Genomic DNA, 22,415 nt, shown 5'->3' on the forward strand with positions numbered 1-22,415 from the left:
GGCGGATATTTGTCTGCGGGAAATGTTTCAGTTGTAGTGATTGTGTGTGTGTGTGTGTGTGTGTGTGTGTGTGTGTGTGTGTGTGTGTGTGTGTGTTTTCTGCTGTCTGCAGACTGAGTCAGATCTGGGCAGCCCTGGAAGAAAAGCACGCATCATCCACAAGGAATCTGACATCATCACAGCCTTTGCCATCAACAAGGTAGAAATTTGCTGACACAGATGTCATTGAACAATATGAAGTACTATGAGAATAAAAGAGTGCATTACTCCGGGTTTGTCTAGCATGCAGCCTGTATTGGTCAATTTATTTAAACATTTAGTATAAGGAAATTACCATTAAATTGATTTAGTAATCTCTCACTTTAAAAAAAAAAAAAAAAAAAAAAGCGATTAGGATAACTAAATAAACACAAAGTTTCCTCAGTTGAAAAGTATTGAAAGCATACTTTTATCTATTGGAAAACTGTAATACAAACAAAGTTAACACCTTAAATAAACTGTTAAGTTTATTCAGCTTGTTAAGTGTGAGGTAACCTTTTGTGGGAGTTGGGTATTTAATGTGATATACACCCCCAGGATACGAATCTCGCCTCCAGAAATCTTCCTTAAGAATATTTGTTTCTCTAATCAATATTTTCATGTGTGCAGTGGGTCAAACATTGTTGGTTACGAGGAAAGTTACTTATATTGACAAACTCGCAGAAGATACAGATATTTTTAACAGTACTTTGTACAGACCAAAGAAGGAGACTAATAGGAGGATTGGCAATAAATATGTCAGTGTTGCATTTCTCAAGAGGCAAAAAAAATCAAACAAGTAGCTTTACCCCAATTGTGCATAGTGACAGATCGATCTTGTGTGGTAAAACAAAAGTACCACTTACCAAATTAACGAATATGTATTGTGAATGTGGTGCGGGGGACCTCTTCCCTATTCCCTTCAATAAATAATGTATGATTATATTTAATTCTTACAGGACTTGCTTATTGCATGTCACGATTTACTCTTTTGCATTTTCACATCCATATCCGATGCTTTGTTTAAATGCGATGGATACCTTGCTTTTCTATAGTATTATAACAAGATGGCAACTAGTTGAGTCGATTCCCCAATTGCAAACAGACGTGATTTAGTCTGCACTCATCGGTGCAGACTAAATCAGACTGACGTGTTCGCACTCTGGGGGCTGCAGACTAAAACGATGACAAACTAAAGTGCAGATTTTGATTGCGCAAGCCTCTTTATCTTCTTTGCTTTGATTCAATGGTTCGGACCTGGTATTAGTGAATTCTTCTCAATATTCACTGTTCACATTAGTTTACGTTAGTCTCTGAGCTATGTGTTTATCCAGGGTGCTGTATTAGTACTGGCTTCTTCTAAAAAGCAATCAGATGGCCATTTAATTGGGGTCTTATTTAAAATGGAAAAAGGTGGTTTTAGTGCTGTTGAATCTCTACATTTCAGATTTGGGACATACATTGGGACTCAGCATATTTCCCATACCCCATTCCTCTCTGTGCTCACTTCTCTCTCTGTGTTTCTCCCAGGCCAATCGTAACTGTTTAGTCATGGCCTCAACACATGACATTCAGGAGCTGGATGTGTCATCCATCTTGGCTACTCAGATCTTGACATGGATCGATGATGACGAGAATGAAGCCAAAGGGTAAGACAGCAGTCTGCTTTTTACATATATACAAACAGCCATGAGTTCATCCAGAGTGCCATCAACTGTTCACCCTCGTGCCAAAAGAGCAAAATGTAGGCGTGGGATAAAGAGACTTTAGATTGTGTACATGCATCTGCACTGCCTCTCTCTGTGTAGTACAGCGAGTATCTGTTTTTATATACAGAATTATAAATATTAGCTCACAAATCACATTAAGCATTAAGGTACTTTGCAGGTTTGTTGTTGAAACATCTGTGGATATCAGTCCAGCAGTTACAGGACTCATTGTTGCTAATGATGGCTCTTTATGACTCTGGTTGTGTTTGGGGTTGGAACCAGCCAGGCACCTCGTCTTATCACATATATCACTTCTTTTTTTCTAAGTGTGGGTGGTGACGACTTCCTGGTGGTCCATACACGTGATGATTTTGCTGCCCTCCACGGCACTACGCCATACACCCACAGTAACCCTGGCACTCCTATCAACGTACCGTGGCTAGGAGGCATGCAGACGGGCAGAGGTGCCGCCGTGGTAAGCTCTGAACCTGGATTTATACAATGAAACGGCCAAATCACAAGGAGTGCTGGGATTTTTTTGGGTTCTTTTGTTTGTTTTGTGTTTACATATAAATAACATAATTGTGACTTTTGTTGTATAATATAGGGTCGATTTCAAAAATGTGCTACTGTTTTAAAAGTTTTACTTTTAACATTTGCATTTCACCAAAACCTGATAAAACAGTTGTGAAATTAAAGTTGGCTGAATGTTCGCCGGATTATCTAAACAAATAGATTTTTGCAGATTTCTGTTGTTTTGATGTTTGGAAACGATCAGATGTAATATCAAGCACAGTTTTTCACAGTTTGGCACCATGAGCTTTCATTCACTACGCAGTGATAATGGGTTTATAATACTCCCTGCTGCTTTTGTGGAATTAATTGATGTTGTCTGCACTTTTTGTACTCAAAGCAAAAATCCTCAAAGCATAGCTTAAATAAATAATTCATTTTTGTCTCTATTTTGCCAAAAGCATTGCGGCTGCTAACATTAGCTCCTCTCATTGGCTTACTGAGGAACTGAGATGGTGTTGTGAGATGCACGAACCAAACTGTCATTTCTCCTGTTTTTGTGGAAAACTGTGTTGATTTTTACCGAACGGAGAAGGTTTGCTTTAGCAGGAGGGAGATAATTTGGTTCTTGTGGTGTCGTTCAGTCAAGTAGATGTGAGTCATGTTTGTTATTTCAGCTAGTTAACTTATTGCTCCTGATATGCAGACTGGACAGTAAGAGCCACTTTGCATCGTAATTATTTTACCAACCACTCAGTTTGCTCAGTGTCGGAGTGGAGTATATTTTGAGATGAATGATAAATGAAATCCTCAATAGAAAATACATTGCTGTTAATTTCAGCCTCTCTCAGCCATGCTGCATATTTTCACTCTGATATACTGAGCCTCAGTAGGTTTTTCCTCCTTCTATCATTATAATAGAACAGCCTTGTATTTATTCTTTAACTTCAAAGCAGGGTTTATTATTAGCTAACAAATTGACACACGAGAACACTAATACTTGTATCAGTTCGGTATCAGATGATGAAATGCAGTAAATACTAGGATGGTCTCTGTTGACTAATGTGAACTATGTCGTCAGTCTTTGCTTAAATGAAGGATGTAGTCAATGTGATGTCACCCCGTGGTTTTGGGCACCAGATATGGCAACTTTTTCTTAGAGACAGAAGTGATTCGCTCTGTGTGAACGCTAGGGAGTATTTAATTGTGTAAAAATATATACCAGATGAGGATGGTAAGATATGGCACTGCCCTAGTGTACTCCTACAGTTATTCATTAACTCACACACTTACACATGCCAGAAGTTTCAAATAATGGGTTCACTGTATGAACATCAGTTTCTGCAAGCCAAAACTGAGCATGTAAATGCTACAGTTTATGAGGGGCAGCCAATCAGAAGAAACAGTGGCCTTTAAAGGAGAGGAGTAAAAATGGAATGCACCAAGATAAAACAGCTCAAAATCCTCCTTTATTTTATTATCTTTCTTTTTTAAAAACTGATTATTTCTGAGTGCAAGAACGAATATGGAGTTACAAATGAGTCACCCCTGAAAGAGAGCGTCAAACAGGAGGGAAGCAAAGTGGCAAAAGTTTTTTCCACTCAGGCTGTTGGGGTTTTGTCCTCACCCCCCTGGGCGTGCGGGCAGCGTGGACACCTAAGTTTGTGAATGTAGTAATTTGAGAACAAGGCGACGTAGGATTTTCAAAATAATACTATAGGTGTGTTGACTGAGAGGCTGAGGGTTGGCTAATGGCAGTTGGCCAACCCTCCAGTATTTGATGCCAGTATTTTTAATTTATCCGTCAGCTGCATGAACAAAATATTGAATATCAATTAAAATGCCTAACCTACAGCATGTGAAGACATTAAGTTAGACTTAGTGTCTGCTGTTGGACTATAAAGTAGACAGAATTTACTTTTGTCTGTTTTCTGTTTTCTGTTTTCTCACTGAATTCCTCCTCCTCCTCCTCTTCACTTTTCCTCTCCCAGATGATCAAGAGAAATATCAACAATGTGCGAAGAATGACCTCCCATCCCACACTGCCGTACTGTAAGTACAACTCCGATGTCTGTCGGTAGATTAGAAAACTATTCGCCTATTAAAAGTGGTATTCAGACATCATATATCTGCTGTTGAAAAACAGCTTTCAGGGGGTGATTACATCACCAAAAAAAAAGAAAAAGAAAAAGTTTCTCTTATGTTGATATTCGTAAACTGGCAGAGCTGTTTTCCATTAGTCCCAGTGCTGTTGATTTAGAAAAGGCTGAGTGCGCTCACTTTGCTGCAAACTTGTATTTTCCAGTCAAATTGCAGACTGGCGATGTAGCTGAGGAGTGTTTATCTGGGATGAAAACGGCTTTCATTGAATTTAACCTGCTCTTCACTTATGTAGTAGATGAATTTGGGAACAAAGAAGTGCCAAAACCTCCTGTTGAGGTCTGAATGGTCACTGGGATGTTCTGGAAGATGAGCTGTTGTCACGTGCGGTTTTGTTTCTGTTCATCAGACCTGACAGGAGCTCAGGATGGTAGCGTGAGGATGTTTGAATGGGGTCACTCCCAGCAGATCATCTGCTTCCGAAGTCCAGGCAACTCCAGAGTCACCAGGATACGATTCAACCATCAAGGAAACAAGGTTACAAACTCTCACACCCCTCCTACTCTATGCACCAGGATAGTGAACACATTGGCCTGATGACTACCGCCATACAGATGTCAGGCTATTCTTAGCTGTGCAACATGACTGCAGAGTGATGTGAGCCTGTCACATTCAGAAACATTTTCACACTTCCTCTGCCGTTCAGGCACGAACCACAGCGGGGAGGTTGGCTTCAGCACGCATTGTTCTTCAGCTCAGTGATTCAAACACTCTGAACTCAGGCACTCGCCTCAAGCTAATAATTTTCTCAGATGGTGCCTCTCTCGTGCCAGCGCTATCTTACCTGCTTGTTGTGGCCCAGAGCGCGAAATATGCTTTAAGAGGGGAAAAAAGGAATGAGAGGATATAGAAAGCACTTTAGTTATGTAAGTGGTGCTTGGCTGTATGAGGCTGTTGACATGTTTTGGAGGACAAATTCACAGTGAAGGAGTGAGCACAAACATTTTTTAATATATATGTCAAATGCAATATAAGGGATCATTCTGTCCTATTTACAGCAAAGTGTGATATCTGCTTTGTGCTTGTTTTCTGTAGTTTGGGATTGTGGATGCTGATGGAGCCTTGAGTCTCTGGCAGACCAACACAAGCGGGACTACACCGAAACCTTACCTGGTGAGATGCTCGCAGCTCATTTAGCTGATTTTTCTTCTATATTTCTCGAGTGTCCTCCTGTTTTTCTGTCACACTTCTTTTTGTTTACTCTTGTCCTGCTTTATTATTAACGTCACTGTCACTTCTCTGTTTCTCTCTACCAGACTCTGCAGTGCCACAACAAGACAGCTAATGACTTTCTCTTTGTGGGCTCTTCATCCCTCATCGCCACTGCGGGTCTTTCAACAGACAACAGGTCCCGCAGACTTTCCAGTCAATTTAATCCTGTGCCACCTGTCATTAAACGCTGAATCTGCTGTGTCTAATGATATGTTCTGTAATTAAAATGTTAGAAAATATTGTAATTTGGTTATTTTTGACTCCATAGGAATGTGTGTCTGTGGGACACACTAGTGACTCCTGCTAACAGCCTTGTGCAAGGTAAGATACTGCACCTAATTAGCCTATTTAGTAGTGTCTTTGGCATGGTTAATCACATGCTTCAATGGATTTTCTCCAGCTACTCCAGCTTTCTCCAACAGTCCAAAGACATGCAGACTAATTGGTCTTTCTAAATTGGCAGTACTTGTGAATGTGAGCATGAGTGATTGCGTCTCTGTGTTAGCCCTGTGATGGACTGGTGGACTATTCAGAGTTTTCTCCCCCTATGACAGCAGGGAAAAGGACAAGATATTAAATTAATGGAGGATGCCTTACAGGCTCCTTGGGTATGGCTCACAGATTCCTGGAGATTGCCAGTGTCCCCACATCTAGAGCCGCTGTTCTACAATAAATACCTTTTGGTGTTGGAAAGAAAGTTTGAAAACAAATTAAATCAAATGCCGAAAAACATTTAAGAACTATGATTGACATTTTTCTCTTCTGTCTACCTCTCTCTATCCTTAGCTTTCAGCTGCCACGAGTCCGGTGCCACTGTGCTCTCCATGGCCCCCAGGCAGCAGCTGCTTATCACAGGTGGGAGGAAGGGCTGGATCAGCGTGCTGGAGCTTTCCCACCACCACCAGCGGCAGAGCTTCCAGGCCCATGACTCGCCGGTCAAAGCACTAGCCGTCGATCCAACTGAGGATTGCTTTATCAGTGGATCAGCTGAGGGCAACATTAAGGTATGTCAGCTAGTCTCTTTGACATTTGATGTGTGATAAAATGATTCTGTTTTAATCAGAGTGGCATTTTTTTTCAGTTATACAGCACTTGTTAATTTGTTTGCAAGTGGAAAGCAGACAGTTTGCTGTGATATAAATGCTCTTCGAGTTTCTTCTCGAAGGTCTTTAATTTTACATGAGCTTCGCTGGGTACAGTGATCCTAAAAATCAATATGAAGAGACTTGATAATTTCCTCTACCCTCGTAAACTCGTCCCCGGCAGAACAGTCCTGCAGGGCGTTTGGCACCCAGACGTGAATGTCTCTGGTTCAGTCAGGACGCTGTTGCGTTTATCAGTGGAGACAGTGAGCTCCAGCAAAGCAATACAAATCCTTTGTCACTTGTGATTAACCACCTGCTCGGGACAGCTGTGTGACTGATGGAGACTAACATGTAAGGTGAAAGTGGGTTGACACTGGGAAAGGCAGAGGAGAAGGCAGTAGGAGGAGGATGTGAATATCTGCAGCTAATATATTACCAGAGACAGCAGGTCTTTTTTATCTTTTTGACTTGGATATGCTGCTGCAGATCACACAGCTGTCACTCCAAGGATGAAGCCCCTGTGTCGCGCAGATGTAGAATGGTGCAGTGCACATCTGCTTGAAATTCAAATGACTTTCACTCGGGATAATTGCTCAGGAAAAAAAAAAAAACCTTTCAAAGCTGTGTGTGAGGTTACTCATCTGAAGTCTTTAAAAGCTTATAAATGTGCAGCACAACCGTTTTCAGTTTGCAGTCAGTCAGTATACAATTAAAGTGTTTGATGAGAGCTGGAACTTCAATAAATTAGATACCTTAATGAATCATGCAGCTCCCAGACTGAGAATACGAGTCAAATGATCCAAGTTGTTCAGAGCCTTTCGAGGTCTTCAGTGGAAACTCAGCCATGCATTTCGTTTTTTTCCGGTAAAGAGGCCATAATACTTTCTGCTACAGTAGCATCGCAAACCTGACAGTGTCACATCGATGTTGTTTTCAATGAAGTAATAATTCTTAAATACAGGTCATGAATATGCGGTTTAAAGGGGCAGTCCCAAAGTAAGAATGCATGAAACAATGAAATGTGAACAGCGAGTTGTAGCCATGACAGAATAAAGGTACCAGATTAATGTCAAGTTTGAACTGGATACCACTAAGAGCACATTTAAGTGTAAACTACATTAGCGACTATCAGCTACAAAGTGATGAGAGGAGTGATGGGGGGGGGCTCTATTTGAGCAGTGCAGACAAATGTCCAACATCACAATAATAATCATAACCGTGATGAGACCCTGGCACTGCAAAGATTATTAGGATGGTGTGCAGTGAACTTGCTTTTGAAATAGTAGTTTTGAAGGCTTGGACCAGGTCTGCAGCCACTTGCAGTCAGTTGCATTCTTTGGAGCAACTTTCATGCTTCAAGATGGCAATAAAACAGAAGCTGGCAATCATATGCATTTTGAAACAGAAAAAATTCAGAAAATCATCTGCAGTGACCCAGTTTCTGCAGGATCGTTATTAACTGTAAGTCATAGGATGTAGTTGCTTAGTAACCTTGCTTTTATACAGGAATATAAACAAGGATGAAATCAGTTGGCAACCAGTTGAGTTGAATCTCCTACTGCACATTGAGACATGTTGCAGACAAGTTGCGCTCATTGATCCAGACTGATTCACATGAATTTAAACATGCTGGAATTGGCATTTATAAATTGGAACCTTCACCAGTTTGTCCGAGACTGATTCCAGTCTGAGTCAGAACATGATTGTTCGATGGTTGAGTGTGTTGCACACTCAACACATCTGGGCAACCAGTTGCCGCAGCTACTTGTAGAAAGCAAGAATTCAGCACAATCATCAAATTAAGAAGCAGTTTGTGACTTTTTGATCTGGGAGTAAGAGAATCTGAGAGAATTTACGGCAAAAAATATTTGGTTTGGGGGATTTTAATTAATTTTTTTATACTGGTCATTTTTTTTAATCAGAGAATGAGCTTCATCAGGTTCTTAGCAGGTTCAGTTCATTCAGGTTTGGTCCTGTTTATAGATGTTTTTATAGAGACGCATTCTCACTTTGACTGAAACAAACTCCATTAAACTATCCTGTTTCTGATTTTTCAAATCTTCCCGGCTTCCTCCAGGTTTGGAGCCTGACCACGCATGGCCTCCTCTACACCTTTCCCAACGAGCACGCTCGCCAGTCGCTGTTCAGGAACCTCGGCACGGGTGTGATGCAGCTCGAGGTGGGACCAGCTAACCACATCTTCTCCTGCGGCGCCGACGGTACCATGAAGATGAGGATCCTCCCGAACCGCTTCAGCGTTACGAACAACAACCACGGCAACCTCAAGAACGATGTGAAATTCTTCATATAGACAGAAAAGCGTGGCATTAACACAGTTTATGTGAGCAGAGGCATGATTTGTGAAGTGCGCGGCACACGTGATTGGAAGAATGGCGACTGATTCATGTCTAGGATTTATAGACTTTCACAGAAGGGAGCGCTCGTCGGTTGATCGGGCGTGACCGTGCTGTGTCACCTGTTGTGATTCACCTGAATCCAATTTGGCTTTAAAGCTAACCAAACACAGGAGCTTTTACAAGTGTTTTAAAATGTAGAGAAAGGCGAGCGCAGCCATCTCTGTCTCCACCGAACAACACATGGAGAGCAGTTTTTGCACAGGAAGTGAAAGCTGTAGGAGCAGGTGTGAAGTCTAAACCTGCAGCATTGTTTCACTTATACAAGATACGCTTCAGTTTGTATTAGGAAATCAGTTGTGATGATGGCAAGAGCTCTTCTGGAAGCATTCAGGTGATCATTTAGAGGTTTCAGAGCCCTCGGCACAAAGCGGAACGGTCGGTGGACGTCGAACAAAGCACATCATATCCAGTTTTGGTGCTCCAGATAAACCAGCTTGGTTGGAGTAGCAGAGGATCAGGACGCTTCATGTTGCTGCTGTGTTTAGTTTTAGGCACCTTTCTGTAACCCAGCTGAAATTGAAATGAACGCAGGATTCATAACTATGGTACCAATAAACATGGTTCATGAATTTAAAGCAGCGGCTTAACAGTTTTGGGAGATTCTCTCATTCGTTTTCTGATACAGACAGTTTTAGACTACTCTCATGTTTGTCCGCTTAAATACGAGCCTTCAGCGAGCTGCTGGGTGGCTTAGAACAAAAACCATGTCTAACTGCTAATAACGGTCACAAAATCAGCCCACCAGCACACACTTTCCTGGGATCCACACACTCACAGGTAACTAGCTCCGTCCGTTAAAGAAAGAGTCTGGCGTATTGCTGCTTTTTACCTTCATACACACCATCAGAGAGCAGTACAAGTGCTCCTTGGCTGATTTTGTTACTGCTAGACGAAGCCAATGGTTTCCACATCAGGCTGTCTTTATTTTTAACAGACAGACATGAAAGTGGTGTCAGTTTTCTCATCGAACGCTGTCAGAAAGCAAATGTTTTCCAAAATGTTGAGCTGCTCCTTAAACCAAGCTAGCAGTAGATTTAAACCACTTTCACGTGAAGTGAGTAACATTCATCATCCATGTTCTGCCGGGAAACCTCTGGGTTTTTGTTTGTTTGGTTTTTTTACACACACCAACCATCCAAGCACACCGCCCTCACTCCCCAGCGTCTCCTCCCAGAAGCCACCACAAATACTGCTCAGGAACAGCATGAAGAACTTGGAAAAGAGCCCAGACACCCAGATTCCAATGTGATCTGCAACCAGAACGAGCCTCATCCTCGGGGGCCGCCCCCCGCCCCGAACTCACAACCCTACAGGACCCAAAGGATCCGCTGCACCGACCCGAAACCACTCGCTCCATGCCTCAGCTGGTCAGAGCTGTTCGTCTGGGCAGCTTTGGGAAACTGTCTTGGTCTTTAGGATGGTTTAATGTCGTGGCTGATCGGTGTATGCGTGCCACCACCCAGTGGGCTTTCTGATTGCGCCAGATTTTTGTGTATTTGCACATAAAAACTAAGCTAAATTATATGTAGTGTTATGAATATAAGGATAGAAGGCAGGCATAGTCTTTGGTGATGAGATGATGATGATATGTAATGAGATACTTGTTCATCTCGACCTAGATTTAACCAGAGGTATTAATTCATTATTAAGTGTCCTTAAATCTCTGAAGGCTACTTCTGCCAACCCGGCACAGTACTAGGGCTGCTGGTCCTGCTCATGTTGATTATTATTGATAATCGGTTGCACAAGGTAGCTTCAATTTAACACATTGATAGGGGCCGTCATAACTAAAAACACCACCTCTGGGTGAGTTTTGTTTTTGGAAATGTTAAGCTTACGATCATGTAGCAGGAAGCTTTGCTGTTGACAATGGAAAGGGGTTAAAATTTTATGGAAATTCAGTTTTGCTGTGGAAATGTTTTATTCCGGTTACCCTGCACCTCCCTTTCATCGACTCCTAACTCTAATTTTTTCACATGGACCATCATTGACAGATGCCTTTTGAATTATTTGCCTTTATTTTAATTTTATTAGATTTACTTCTTCTTTTGTCACACTTAATTATCAATTATCTTTTTAAAAGTTCTTTAACTTCTTTTTATATCATCCAAATGCAGCTCATTGCCTTCAGTACACGCTTGGAAAATGCAATCTAGGCTGTTGTATCACATGACGCGTCTTCCACTTGAATAAGGAAGAGGCTCTTACAAACTGCAGAGTTAATCCAGTAAGCTAACTGCCCATAGAGCCTTGTTTTGCTGCTGTAGGGAAGCAAATAGAGATTAGCTTTGATTTCAGGGTGGATGAAGTATAGAAAACCTTTCATATGAAGCAGGTTTATCACAGTTCCATACTGCGTGTGTAAATATAAAGATCCATGAACTAGCTTCTGATAATACCTGCATAATCACAACGATTAGTCGTAGATTAGCGGTAGGAAACGACGAAAGCCACTTTATGAAGAAAATCATTATGTAAAAACAGGTATATTTATGAAAATGTTCATATTTAGAATTATACTGTTCAGGCGGCAGATGTAATCTTACTAATTTTTCTTTTCTCATCATGGTTTCTTTTTGTTTTGTTCTGGGTTTTTTGTTTTTCAGATGTGGACTACTGTTTTTGTTTTTCACACCAATTAAAGTGTTTGGAGATTCCTGTGTACTCCTGCAGCAGACGGACAATAAAATGAGTTTTATCAAAGCCAAACGATATCTGCTCGTACAGACACTGGAGAATAAATAATTTTTTTTTTTATCTAATACTTCTCATTATTCTTTCAAAGACATTTCAGATTCTCTTTATTAACTTTACAAGTCGTAGATGAAGAAAAAACTCACTTGGCTCGATCACAAAGAAGCAGATCGTCATATCAAGCGCTTTAAACACACTTGCATATTGAAAATGTGAATTTGATCAGATTATTCTAATTTTATAGTAGAGATGTTGTATAAATCAGTGTATTATAGACAGGAAAATGTACTGATGTAATAAAAGGATTGTATAACACGAGCAGATGTGTTCTGTGATGTCAGAGCATTGCAATACACAATTATATCTGTGTTTTCACTTGTAAAAGTAATGAACTGTACAAATTCATCATACGCACATTTGCACTGGCCACTTCATTAGTTACACCTGTTAATCTGCAAATTAATCTAATCAGCCAATCGTAAGGCAGCGAGTTGATCCATTTAGGTACATATGGCGACGATGACCTGCTGAAGTTCAAATTAAGCATTAGAATGGGGAAGAACGGTGATTTAAGTAATTTTAAACGAGACGTGTTGTTGCTGTCAGATGAGCTGGTCTGAAATACTTCTACTGTGATTTGGCACTATATGAATAAAAGTGAATTTATTAAATATTGGTTAACTTTTTCACACTTATTCCAGCTACAGGTGTTATACATTTAGAGGGAACCTGTCACACTCATTTCCAGCTCCATATGTATTCTCGTGCTTTGCTCGATGAGCCTCTCGGTTTATTTGAAATAAGCTATATGAGCTCCTTTACATTTAAAACATTTTTTAATGTGTTGTGCAACTTATTTCAGTTCTTCATAGGGGAAAAAGTCACACTGGTGATGTAGTGAAGTCTTAAAAACTGCATGTCTCAAATATGACACAATAGGCATTAAGGTGGGTGGAGCTTGTGTCCACAGCCATTGTGTACCACGAATGACCATGTAAGGGACATCTGCTCTCTGTGACATCATACAGAGTTAAGGGTAGAAAAATAAATCCTAATCTGAGCATTTAGAATCTGAAATTTTGGTTCATAGGGGGGTAACTCCACATACACGGACCTCATATTTATATATAACCTGAGGATCCACCACAGTAAGACTAACATATTCATAAAGAAGAGTCCTTACTGTAGGCTGATAGTGGCAACCACTGCAATACCAGCTACAAATACGTTAAATTCACTGTTTTTCTTTTAAAGAGCTGCTGGTGGTGACTCTTTGTTTTGACTCTGAATCACTTCATTTCCTTTAAAAAGGGAGAAAAAAAAAAAAAGCACATCACCTTTGCTCTGATAAAAATTTGGTGGTAATTATAGCAATTACAACAAGGTCCACCTGACAAGTTTTTGCCTCTGTGTAAAACCACAATAGACCTGAAATGAACAATCAAGGTGTGATTTTAACTGCAAAATTAAATGTTTATTTTAGGTGGTACCTTTACAAAGAAGAGGAAGAAGTAATTACACAAAGGATTATGTGTTAAAATTCTTCAGTGATTTTCTAAAGTCTTTGCCTTCTTGTTTGTGGATCTACATAATGAGAGTTTCAGTATGAGCAGCTACAAAACACAAATTCAGCTCAAAGAATTACCTTCAGACCTTCTATCCTTTCATTTGTTGTAAAAGATGAAAGAAACAGGCCACACCTGGCTGTAATTTATTTTTGCTAAACCTCTTGAATTAAAGCTGAAAGTCTGCACTTCAATCACATCTTGATTGCTTCGTTTCAAATCCACTGCGGTGGTGCACAAAGGAAAAAAAATTATGAAAATTCAGTTTAGATGCTGTAAATGGACCAGCCGTAAATGCTTTAATAAAAGTCCGGTTACAGTTTCAGACAAAAACCAGTCTCAGCCTGAAGTTTACGTCTATATTCACACTCATAAACACACTCTTTAAATTTTTATATAACTCCAGATGACTGTACAATAAAAACACAGGATAAATACTGTTTTTAAAAAGGAGTTACGTGAAGCAAATCTGTCATTCTGCAGGAAATATGGTATTTTTCTATACTTTAAAACCAGAGCGCTGTACATATGACAGGTCCTCCTCGGTGCCATGGATGGCAGTTTGGCTAACATGCAAAGAAATGCAGCAGTGTCCTACATTTCCTGCCAGAAAAACTAACAAAACAGGACTGTAGCATAAAAAATGTTTGCTCCAGTGGTCAGTGAGTTCTTATTAACCTACAATAACTGACATTTTTGGACACAACATTGACATTTGGAGTGGCATTTCCAACCGCCTGACAATCTTATAGCTTTCCCCTCTGGGGCCCCTTAGCCAGTGAGTATAGGTACATATACGAGGAGTCGGGGGGGGGGGGTACAGCGTTTATGTACTGCTGTTGCCAAAAATACAAACAACAACAACAACAGAGTGTTGAGAGTGAATCAGAAATGTGGAGAAGTGGCTGAAGGAGGTAAAGTAAAAAGCTGCTGGAAGCGAAGACAGCTGGAGATGCAGGAGGTCTCTCATTCACACTAAACACAGTAGATACATTAAAGTAAAAAACAAGACATCTTTAGCCATTTAAGTGTTAAACGATGACTTTTTATTCTCATTTAGTTCTTTTTTTTTAATAGAGCAATCGTTTCATTAGACACATTTGAGCACAGTCTTTGTGAAGCAATTACATATATGAAATGCTTTGGTTATTTTCTACATGATTCATTAGGCACAGGTTAGCAAGGAGCGACTGTACCCAGGTGTGAATTAGAGTTTCTCCTCATGATGGCTGAGAATAAAGACGCTTTATTTCAGACTCTTTGAAACTTGATTAGTGACACTTCAGAATTAATTCTCAGGGTCACTTTGTGTGTGTTTTCCTCGAGAGGAAAAGTATGTAAATACACACACACACACACACACACACACACACACACACACACACACACACACACACACACACACACACACACACACACACACACACACACACACACACACACACACACACACACACACACACACACACACACAGAAGGAGAAAGCGAGCTTGTAGGTTGATCAGTTCTTGAAGTCGTTTGATTGGCTGGCTGAGGAGCTCACAGCTTGGCGTAGTCCTTCAGGATAACCTCCAGCTTCTGACTCAGCATGATGTTCCCTCTAACCTTCAGCTTGCCAGAGAAGAAGGCCTAACAAAGAAAACAACAAAGAAACACTTGAGCATTTTTCTTCTTCTTCCCAGAAGAGCCACAGTCTCTTCTGTTTAGGAGCGGGCTGGCTGTTAATCGTTTTCAAGAACAAAGAGAGAGCAAAATGGGCCAAGACGCCTGCAGCTAACACCAACAAGGTCTCGGACAAAAGGGACTCTGTGGCTACTGGTTCTCTGGCAGCAGAACAATCAAAGAATATTCATATTCATATTCACGAGGTCTAAAGCCAAGCGTGCAGCAGAGAAGCGCCTTCACTGGGAAAAACTGAACCACTGCCGACTTGTACCGCTTTCCACAGATAAGATTTTAAAAAAAATCAATCACATGATGGGGTTATGATGACCCTGCAATGACAGCAGTGTCCCTTTCAACCCCATCGACTAATCTTCCTCCAGCTGCTCCTTTTCATCATGAGGGCGAGTGGAAAAGGACCCCGCCCGCAGGATCTTCAGCACCCAGCCCGATGACACTCTTTGTTAAGAGCGCGCACACGCGTTCCTCAGATCAATATCAGGCGCTCCGGGAAGCATATAAATTCTTTACAGTGACGGCCATCGCCAGTGACAGATGGGATGCTACAGACATAACAAGTACTGCCGATTGATTACCCCCGCCGAGGGCTTTCTGATCTGATAGATCATTGCATCCATTATTTTTTTAAAAATCTGACATGACGAGATCAGGGAGGTAGTGGTTACAGACTGAAGGGCTCCTCAAAAGCACTTTCTCTTTAATTAGAATGTACTAGAAGTGATTTTAACATCCCAAAGAAGATATGATTTAAAATATGAGGCTTTTTTTTAAAACAAAACCGCTTGGTCATAAAAGGATTTCTGCAGGTTTTTGTAAACTTTAACTAAAATATTTACCAGTGTGAGCACAGAAGCTTTAAAGAGCATGAAGCAGGTGAGTCAATGTGCAGAATTTAAAAAAAATAAATAAATAAAAACAAGGTCATTCTTCACACAGCAACTAATTAACGTCACGTCAGAGGTTTATTATGACTCAGCAGTCACCTTCTGAGGGTTGAGCTTCCCCTGCACCACCTCCATGAAGTCTTCGTCCGACACAGTCATGGTCACATCCACCTTTCCGCTGTAAGGCCCTTTGTGCAATGACCCGCTGCCGCTCTTCAGATCAATGGCTAAAGGAAAACGGTACAGAAGAGAAAACCTAAATCAGAATCAAAAGCTTCAAAGTTGACCTGAATGGCTTATTTCACGTTACATCAGAGGTTCTTCTTCAGCCATTAGCCAATCTCTTTCTGGTTTTAATGGTCCACTGGACAGCAAAATATCAGTGAGGGTCAGATTAACCCGTGACCTGTGTCTTAACCTTTGTTTCATGGGTCCGTGTGGGAGCCAATCATATGATTTTTTTTTTTTTTTTTAGAAAAGAAAGGAGGAGGAAGACAGTCGAGCACAAATTTACTACGGGACACTCCAGTGAGCTGCAGCACAATCAATTTTATGCTGACAGGAGGTTTGCGGCCTTGTAAATCCATCACAAAAATCACTCCCAACCCTCTCTGGGGAAATTTAAATGTGCGAACTCCGAATCACCCGAGCAACATGAGCAGCAGCCTTTTTTGTTAGATGTGTTTAGCAGACCAATTACAACACGATAAATCCGCCTGGAATACGTGAACCATCCCACTTCCAAAAGTTGCATGTAAAAGGTTCAAATCTTTATTATTTCTTATTCTTTTTTCATGTGCTCCCTTTAAGAGTTGTCTAGCGCACCATCTGCCCCCGTCTCACTCTAGCATCCTCTGCCACACCAGCCCTCTGCATGACCTTCTTCACTACATCCATTCATCTTCTGAGGTCTTCTTCTTTTCGTCCTCCCTGGCAGCTCCATATTTACTCCTCTGCACACACCCAAACCATCTCAGCCTTTCATCTCTTATTTGTCTCTAGCTGTACCTCTGATGCACTCATTTCTAGTCTTCTCCATCCTGCTTACAAAAATGTTAACATCTGCAACTCCACCTCCTGTCTTTCTGTCAGAGACACTGTGTCCAAACCATACATCATAGCAGGTCTCACTATTATCTTAGAAACCTTCCCTTTCACTCCTCCGGTCACAAATCACCCCTGATACTTGTCTCCACCCACTACACTCTCATCTTCACCTTTCCTGTGCACTGTCTGTTGCTTTGCAAGGTTGACCTCAGGTATTTAAACTCTACCTTTACTGCCTCAGCTTCAGCAGCTTCCCTGTTACACCTTTCCTTACAGACTTTTATTCCTCCCCTCTCCAGGCCCTCTTCAACTTCCTTCTGTGTCTCACTACACATCACAGTGTCATCTGCAAACATCATACTCCACAGGATGTTTGTAGTATTTATTTACTCCACATATAAGTCAGGACCTTCTAAATATGATACAACCACCGCTCCACCGTGCTGCCCGGCGTTGCTGAAAATACACTGCATCAGACCTACTTTGGTGCAACCGAAAGAGGCAACAGATCCACTGGCAAAGCAATCCGACAGCTCCTAGAAAAGGAATGGTCTTGCACAGCTGCATGGTGCCCAGCTGTGAGCACACACTTCATTTAAGGATCTGTGCTAGCCATTGTGCAACTGTCGTGATGAAGGTCGTTTTGTGGAACGCTGGAACTTGACACTCTTGTTCAACCCCATCATTAAACTGACTCTGTGTTATACTGATGATCAAATGTAATTACCTGAACTAAAGTTATATTTTTTCCATGATTTATTCACAAAGCATTCAGTAGACTTACTCCACTGTGCCGCTTTCTTCCCATCTTTCGTGATCTCCCAGCCGAACACAGCGTTCACCTTCTTGACCAGATCTGAGCCCACGTCTTTGATACGACGGCCAATCTCTGCAAACACCAGCTCACTCTGAAGGCCACCTCCCTGCACGAATGAGTAGAAATGACATGAAAAGCTCATCTCCATTCTCATTTTCAAGATCCATTATCGTGATATGTCCCAAGTACAAATTCATTTTGTCCAAATTACCTACAGATACGAAAAATGAAAAGACATCAGGTGCTCTAGGATAGAGTTAGGTAAAAGGGACGATTGTTGACTGAATGGAGTATTTTCCGACTGATGTACCTGAGAGAGATTTTCTGGAGATGCTCCTGAGGTTCCGTGCAAATCCACATAGGCTCCTGCCAGCACAACTGCATCGGTCTCCTTCACCTGGATGAGAGACAGGAGCTGAAACTTCACTGTGCTGTCCCTAAAATTGTTCTGATTGTGTCCAAGCCAAACTTAAAGACACTCACTTTGCACTGGATGTGAACTCTGTTGCCTTCCTTCCACATCTCAGTCTGCAGTGACTGACCCGGCATCACCGGCTTCACAAAGCGAACCTGAGCAGCAAAGACAGGCGGTTAAGGAGAACAAGCGTGGCTGATCTGATGGATCTATAGTGTTAACATTAAATCAGCCTTAGAGATTACTCTGAATCACTCAGCTTTTTGTTTTTTGTCTGTCTGAATTTTGATCGCATTAGAAGTTAAACTGAACTCGTCACGTGGTCAGACCGTGATGCAGATACAGGTTTCTGAGATGGTATTAACTCTTCTCTTCCCACTCCTTTTTGCACACAAGCTTCCATCACAAAAAAAGATTTCCAAACCATAAAAGGAATTTCACATCAAACAGCTTAAAGGCCTTGTGACAGAAATCAGGAGATGAAACCATAAAACAGTGTCAACGGTATTACGGAGCTAAAAAAAAAAGGAAGTAAGCTTCAGTGACACATCATTACAGCAGAGCCGTGCTGTGATGGAAATAAGGAGGGAGCAATCTGACACAGAATTAGATTATAAAATGTTATGTTAATGTGAATCAGTCCATTACTGAAGTGTGAGACGTTATGGGAATGAATAAGAGAATATTAAACTATTGTCACGCTGTCGGGTGCAACGGATGACGTTAACCTGGAAAGCAATTTGTCTAAAGAAGCTGACGCAGCTGTACAAGTGGCCAAAATTAAACGCCGTCTAACATCTCGGTAAAGTTTCCGACCAGGATGATGATACTTTATGGCAGAATATTAATTTTGCAGGTCTACTTTTGCATTTTTATTGAGGTTATTCCGACTCCGGAATATTAGACTTCAATTTCGATCAAAGATGATCGAAATCAAATGATTTTTTCCTTCATCTAAAGAAAGCCTCTCTGTGCACAGCTTGAATGACAGGTTCAGATGATATCTGTCAGTAATTGTCTGTGAGAGAAAATCATCTAGAGAGAGGGTGGACCAGAGTAACGATCCACGCATGCCTTTCCTCTTTTTTCACGTTTTATTTTATCATTCTGTACAAATAAAATTGGACAGTTTTTTTAATATAATCATTCATTTACAGCTGCATCAGAGCGGTTCAGCAGATTTTCACACTTTAGGGCAGGGGTGTCAAACAATCGGCCCCTGTTTTCTAAAACTGGACAGCTTTAGAAAACAGGAAGAACAGTTTTACAGCTTATCCCATTGAAACAGGCTGCACTGTACAAAGTTCCTTTTTTCCCCCCGCGATTAGTGAGCCCACAGGAAATTTAAAAAAAAAAAACAACTTTATATTTTATAATTATAGGACACTTGTGTGCAATCAACCATCCTAACTTTTTCTGTAATTTTACACATTTATCATGTAGTTTTACAGCTCCGGCCCATTTAAGATCAAAGTGGGCTGTATGTGGCTGATGATGTGAAATTAGTCTGACATCCGTGCTTTACGAGGTCAACCTCCATTCATCTTTGGTTTTGTAAAGACTAAGACTTTTCTTGGAGCACCTACGGTAGTCTAATGATTGCTCATCAGCTCTTTTCACCCTCAAAATCAAAGAGGAACCGCTGACGTAAGACATTCTCTGAAATCACGAAAGTAGTCCTTGCATGAACTCCAAAGCCTCATTCACAGGATCACACAGTTTAAAATCACAGGTTACGCTCACCTTGATGGCCTTGAATCTGGAGGGGTCGTTGTCGGCGAACTGCTTGAGGACGTGTCTCGCAGCGAAGCCGAACGAACACAGGCCATGCAGGATGGGAGCTTTGAAGCCTGACCAGAGATCACGTCAAGTACAGCAGTTCACGTTTAAATAAGACCAAAATGCATTCAAAATACCAGACAAAGATTTATTCCTGAGCAAATTTAAAAAAAAAACAACAACAACATGTTAGACTCTAACCTCCCATAGCAGCAAAGCTGGGGTCTATATGAAGAGGGTTCCAGTCTCCGCTCAGGCGATACAAGGCAGCCTGTGACCACAGGGGAAACAGAAATTGTTTAGATCTATATCTAATTCATAAACCCCTGAACTTCTCATGCACAGATCTGGGATGAAATTAAATTATCATGAAGGCAATGGAAGAGATACCTAAAATAGGAATATCTTTGAAGTAATACAGTCACAGCCCTTTAAATTGCTTAAGGGATTTAGTTTTAAATTCCTCTTCTCTTTTTTTCCCTGCATCACACAGTCAGCACACCCCTCCCCAAACACTTTTGCCTCTCTGAAAAACTTCACGTTTATTTCAGACCCACACGATATCACCCATATATTATAAACGCAGCTAATTTATTGTGCGGCAAAACCCACACAGACTCACTCACTTGGTCTCTTGTGGTCGAATCAATCACAACAGCATCTGGTGAGCGTTTAGGAGGAGGAACAGGAGGCTGGAGGCAGTAAAAAAACAAACAAATTAAAAAAAAAATTGACATGTGATAACTTTTTTTTTTTTTTTTTTTTTCTTATACTGTCCCTTTTTAGTAAAACAGCTTGCATACAGAAAACTTACTTTGGCTTTCTCAGAGCTTCTCTTTCCTCCGAAGCCTCCAGCGCCGACAACAAACACTGAAAACTGGTTGTAGCACACCAGCTCGTTGCCACTGTAGGTATTCACTGCAGGAAGCATAATTTCTTGCAGTTAATGACAAATATCAGAGCCAGAGAGAGCATTCATGTCCTTTTACTTAAGGGAAAGCAAATCCACAATGTACTACCACTACTACTAAAATAATAATAATAATACACTTTATGTTAAAGCCCTACATGCAAAATTTTACTTGTGCAATGAATTGAACACAAAAAATTAAATACAACCTTTTATTATTTTATAACTCAGTAGTTTCAGTCTTTTCCACACCCACCCACCCACCCTTTGGATTCTCCAAATCTATAAACTATATTGCATACCTTAGATAACTTACAATTAGAAATATTGTTCTTCTTAACTCTTTTCGCAGTCTCTCACAGCAGAGAACCACTCCCAGCCCCTACTGTAAAACTCCCTCCAAACCTATCTATGATGCTCCTTTGTCACCAATCATGTGAATAATTGAGGTATTTAGACCTGAGATACAAACTTTTTGGGGAACTGTGTTACATACATTCGAGACATTCATTAATTACACCTTGCTAGAACCAGGTTGGACATTTTTGCCTTCAAAACTGTCTCAATTCTTTGTGGTGTGGATTCAAACCTGTGCTGGAAACAATTACATATATGTCATATAATAGTATCACAAGGTGCTGCACATCCAAGAGCTGAATCTCCAGCTCGACTAAAAGAATGACCTTGGTAACCTGGGGGCTCTTGCACAGGTAGTAGGATGCAGCCAAACCCCCAATCCCTCCTCCAAGGACAGCAACTGTTCTCATTGAAACAGTCCGTGAAATTATTGACATGTTCAAGAAATCCGTTTTAGATGATGTGAGCTTTGCGAAATGCTGTGTTATCCTGCTGGAAGCAGACATCAGGAGATAAAAAGATGGACATGGTCAGCAACAATCCTCAGGTAGGCCAAGTCATTGAAATGTTGCCCAGTTGTTACCAAGTGTGACAAGAAAACATCCCCACACCATTATACTACCACCAACCTGAACTGATGATACAACCTAGATTGGATTCATACTTTTATGTTGTTTACACCAAATTCTGATCCAACAATCTAAATGTGGCTAAAGAAACTGACACTCAGACAACCTTTGCTGGTCAATTTTGGTGAACCTGTGCAAGCCTCAGGTTCCTGCTCTTAGCCAGAGTGGCACTCTGTTTTTTTCTGCTGCTGTAGCCCATCTGCTTCAACATTTAAGTGTTGTGCATTCAGACATGCTTTTCTGCATACCTCGGGTTTTAACAAATGGTTACTTGTGTTAACGTTTCTCTTCCATCAGCTTGAAGCAGTCTGGCCATCATCTGACATCAACAAGACACTTTTGTCCAGCAAAACAGTCCAGGAAGACTTTTTATGTTTTGAAATGAGATGTCTTTGAGTTTCAGAAAGCTAAACTCATCCCTGTGCAGTACACGATTACTACGCGGTGAGAAATTTATTAAAACATTTAAACAAACATCCCTAGCGTGGCATAGACACTGAACGACGGTGAATTCAACACAC

General features: G+C 41.0%; 2 protein-coding genes across 5 annotated transcripts in view; one reads left to right on the forward strand and one right to left on the reverse strand.

Moving 5' to 3' along the window:
* LOC116310499 (dmX-like protein 1) overlaps positions 1-12,479 on the forward strand; it is a 61,075-nt gene extending 48,596 nt beyond the window's left edge. For all 4 annotated transcript variants that reach the window (XM_031727306.2, XM_031727307.2, XM_039621310.1 and 1 more), the window contains 10 exons: positions 113-199; positions 1,549-1,667; positions 2,055-2,202; positions 4,232-4,292; positions 4,750-4,877; positions 5,436-5,513; positions 5,657-5,748; positions 5,881-5,933; positions 6,399-6,616; positions 8,775-12,479. In XM_031727306.2, the coding sequence (XP_031583166.1) occupies positions 113-199; positions 1,549-1,667; positions 2,055-2,202; positions 4,232-4,292; positions 4,750-4,877; positions 5,436-5,513; positions 5,657-5,748; positions 5,881-5,933; positions 6,399-6,616; positions 8,775-9,008 (1,218 nt within the window). In that variant the 3' untranslated portion in view covers positions 9,009-12,479. The remainder of the gene's footprint in view (positions 1-112; positions 200-1,548; positions 1,668-2,054; positions 2,203-4,231; positions 4,293-4,749; positions 4,878-5,435; positions 5,514-5,656; positions 5,749-5,880; positions 5,934-6,398; positions 6,617-8,774) is intronic.
* Positions 12,480-14,396: 1,917 nt separating this feature from the next.
* hsd17b4 (hydroxysteroid (17-beta) dehydrogenase 4) overlaps positions 14,397-22,415 on the reverse strand; it is a 38,330-nt gene continuing 30,311 nt past the window's right edge. The window contains exons 17-25 of the mRNA XM_031727308.2: positions 20,813-20,916; positions 20,625-20,690; positions 20,200-20,269; positions 19,963-20,069; positions 18,288-18,374; positions 18,115-18,201; positions 17,772-17,910; positions 16,040-16,167; positions 14,397-15,002 (exon numbers count right to left, since the gene is read on the reverse strand). Of these exons, the coding sequence (XP_031583168.2) occupies positions 14,913-15,002; positions 16,040-16,167; positions 17,772-17,910; positions 18,115-18,201; positions 18,288-18,374; positions 19,963-20,069; positions 20,200-20,269; positions 20,625-20,690; positions 20,813-20,916 (878 nt within the window). The 3' untranslated portion in view covers positions 14,397-14,912. The remainder of the gene's footprint in view (positions 15,003-16,039; positions 16,168-17,771; positions 17,911-18,114; positions 18,202-18,287; positions 18,375-19,962; positions 20,070-20,199; positions 20,270-20,624; positions 20,691-20,812; positions 20,917-22,415) is intronic.

This window comes from Oreochromis aureus, linkage group 12, assembly GCF_013358895.1.
Source record: "Oreochromis aureus strain Israel breed Guangdong linkage group 12, ZZ_aureus, whole genome shotgun sequence".
NCBI classification, from domain to species: domain Eukaryota; kingdom Metazoa; phylum Chordata; class Actinopteri; order Cichliformes; family Cichlidae; genus Oreochromis; species Oreochromis aureus.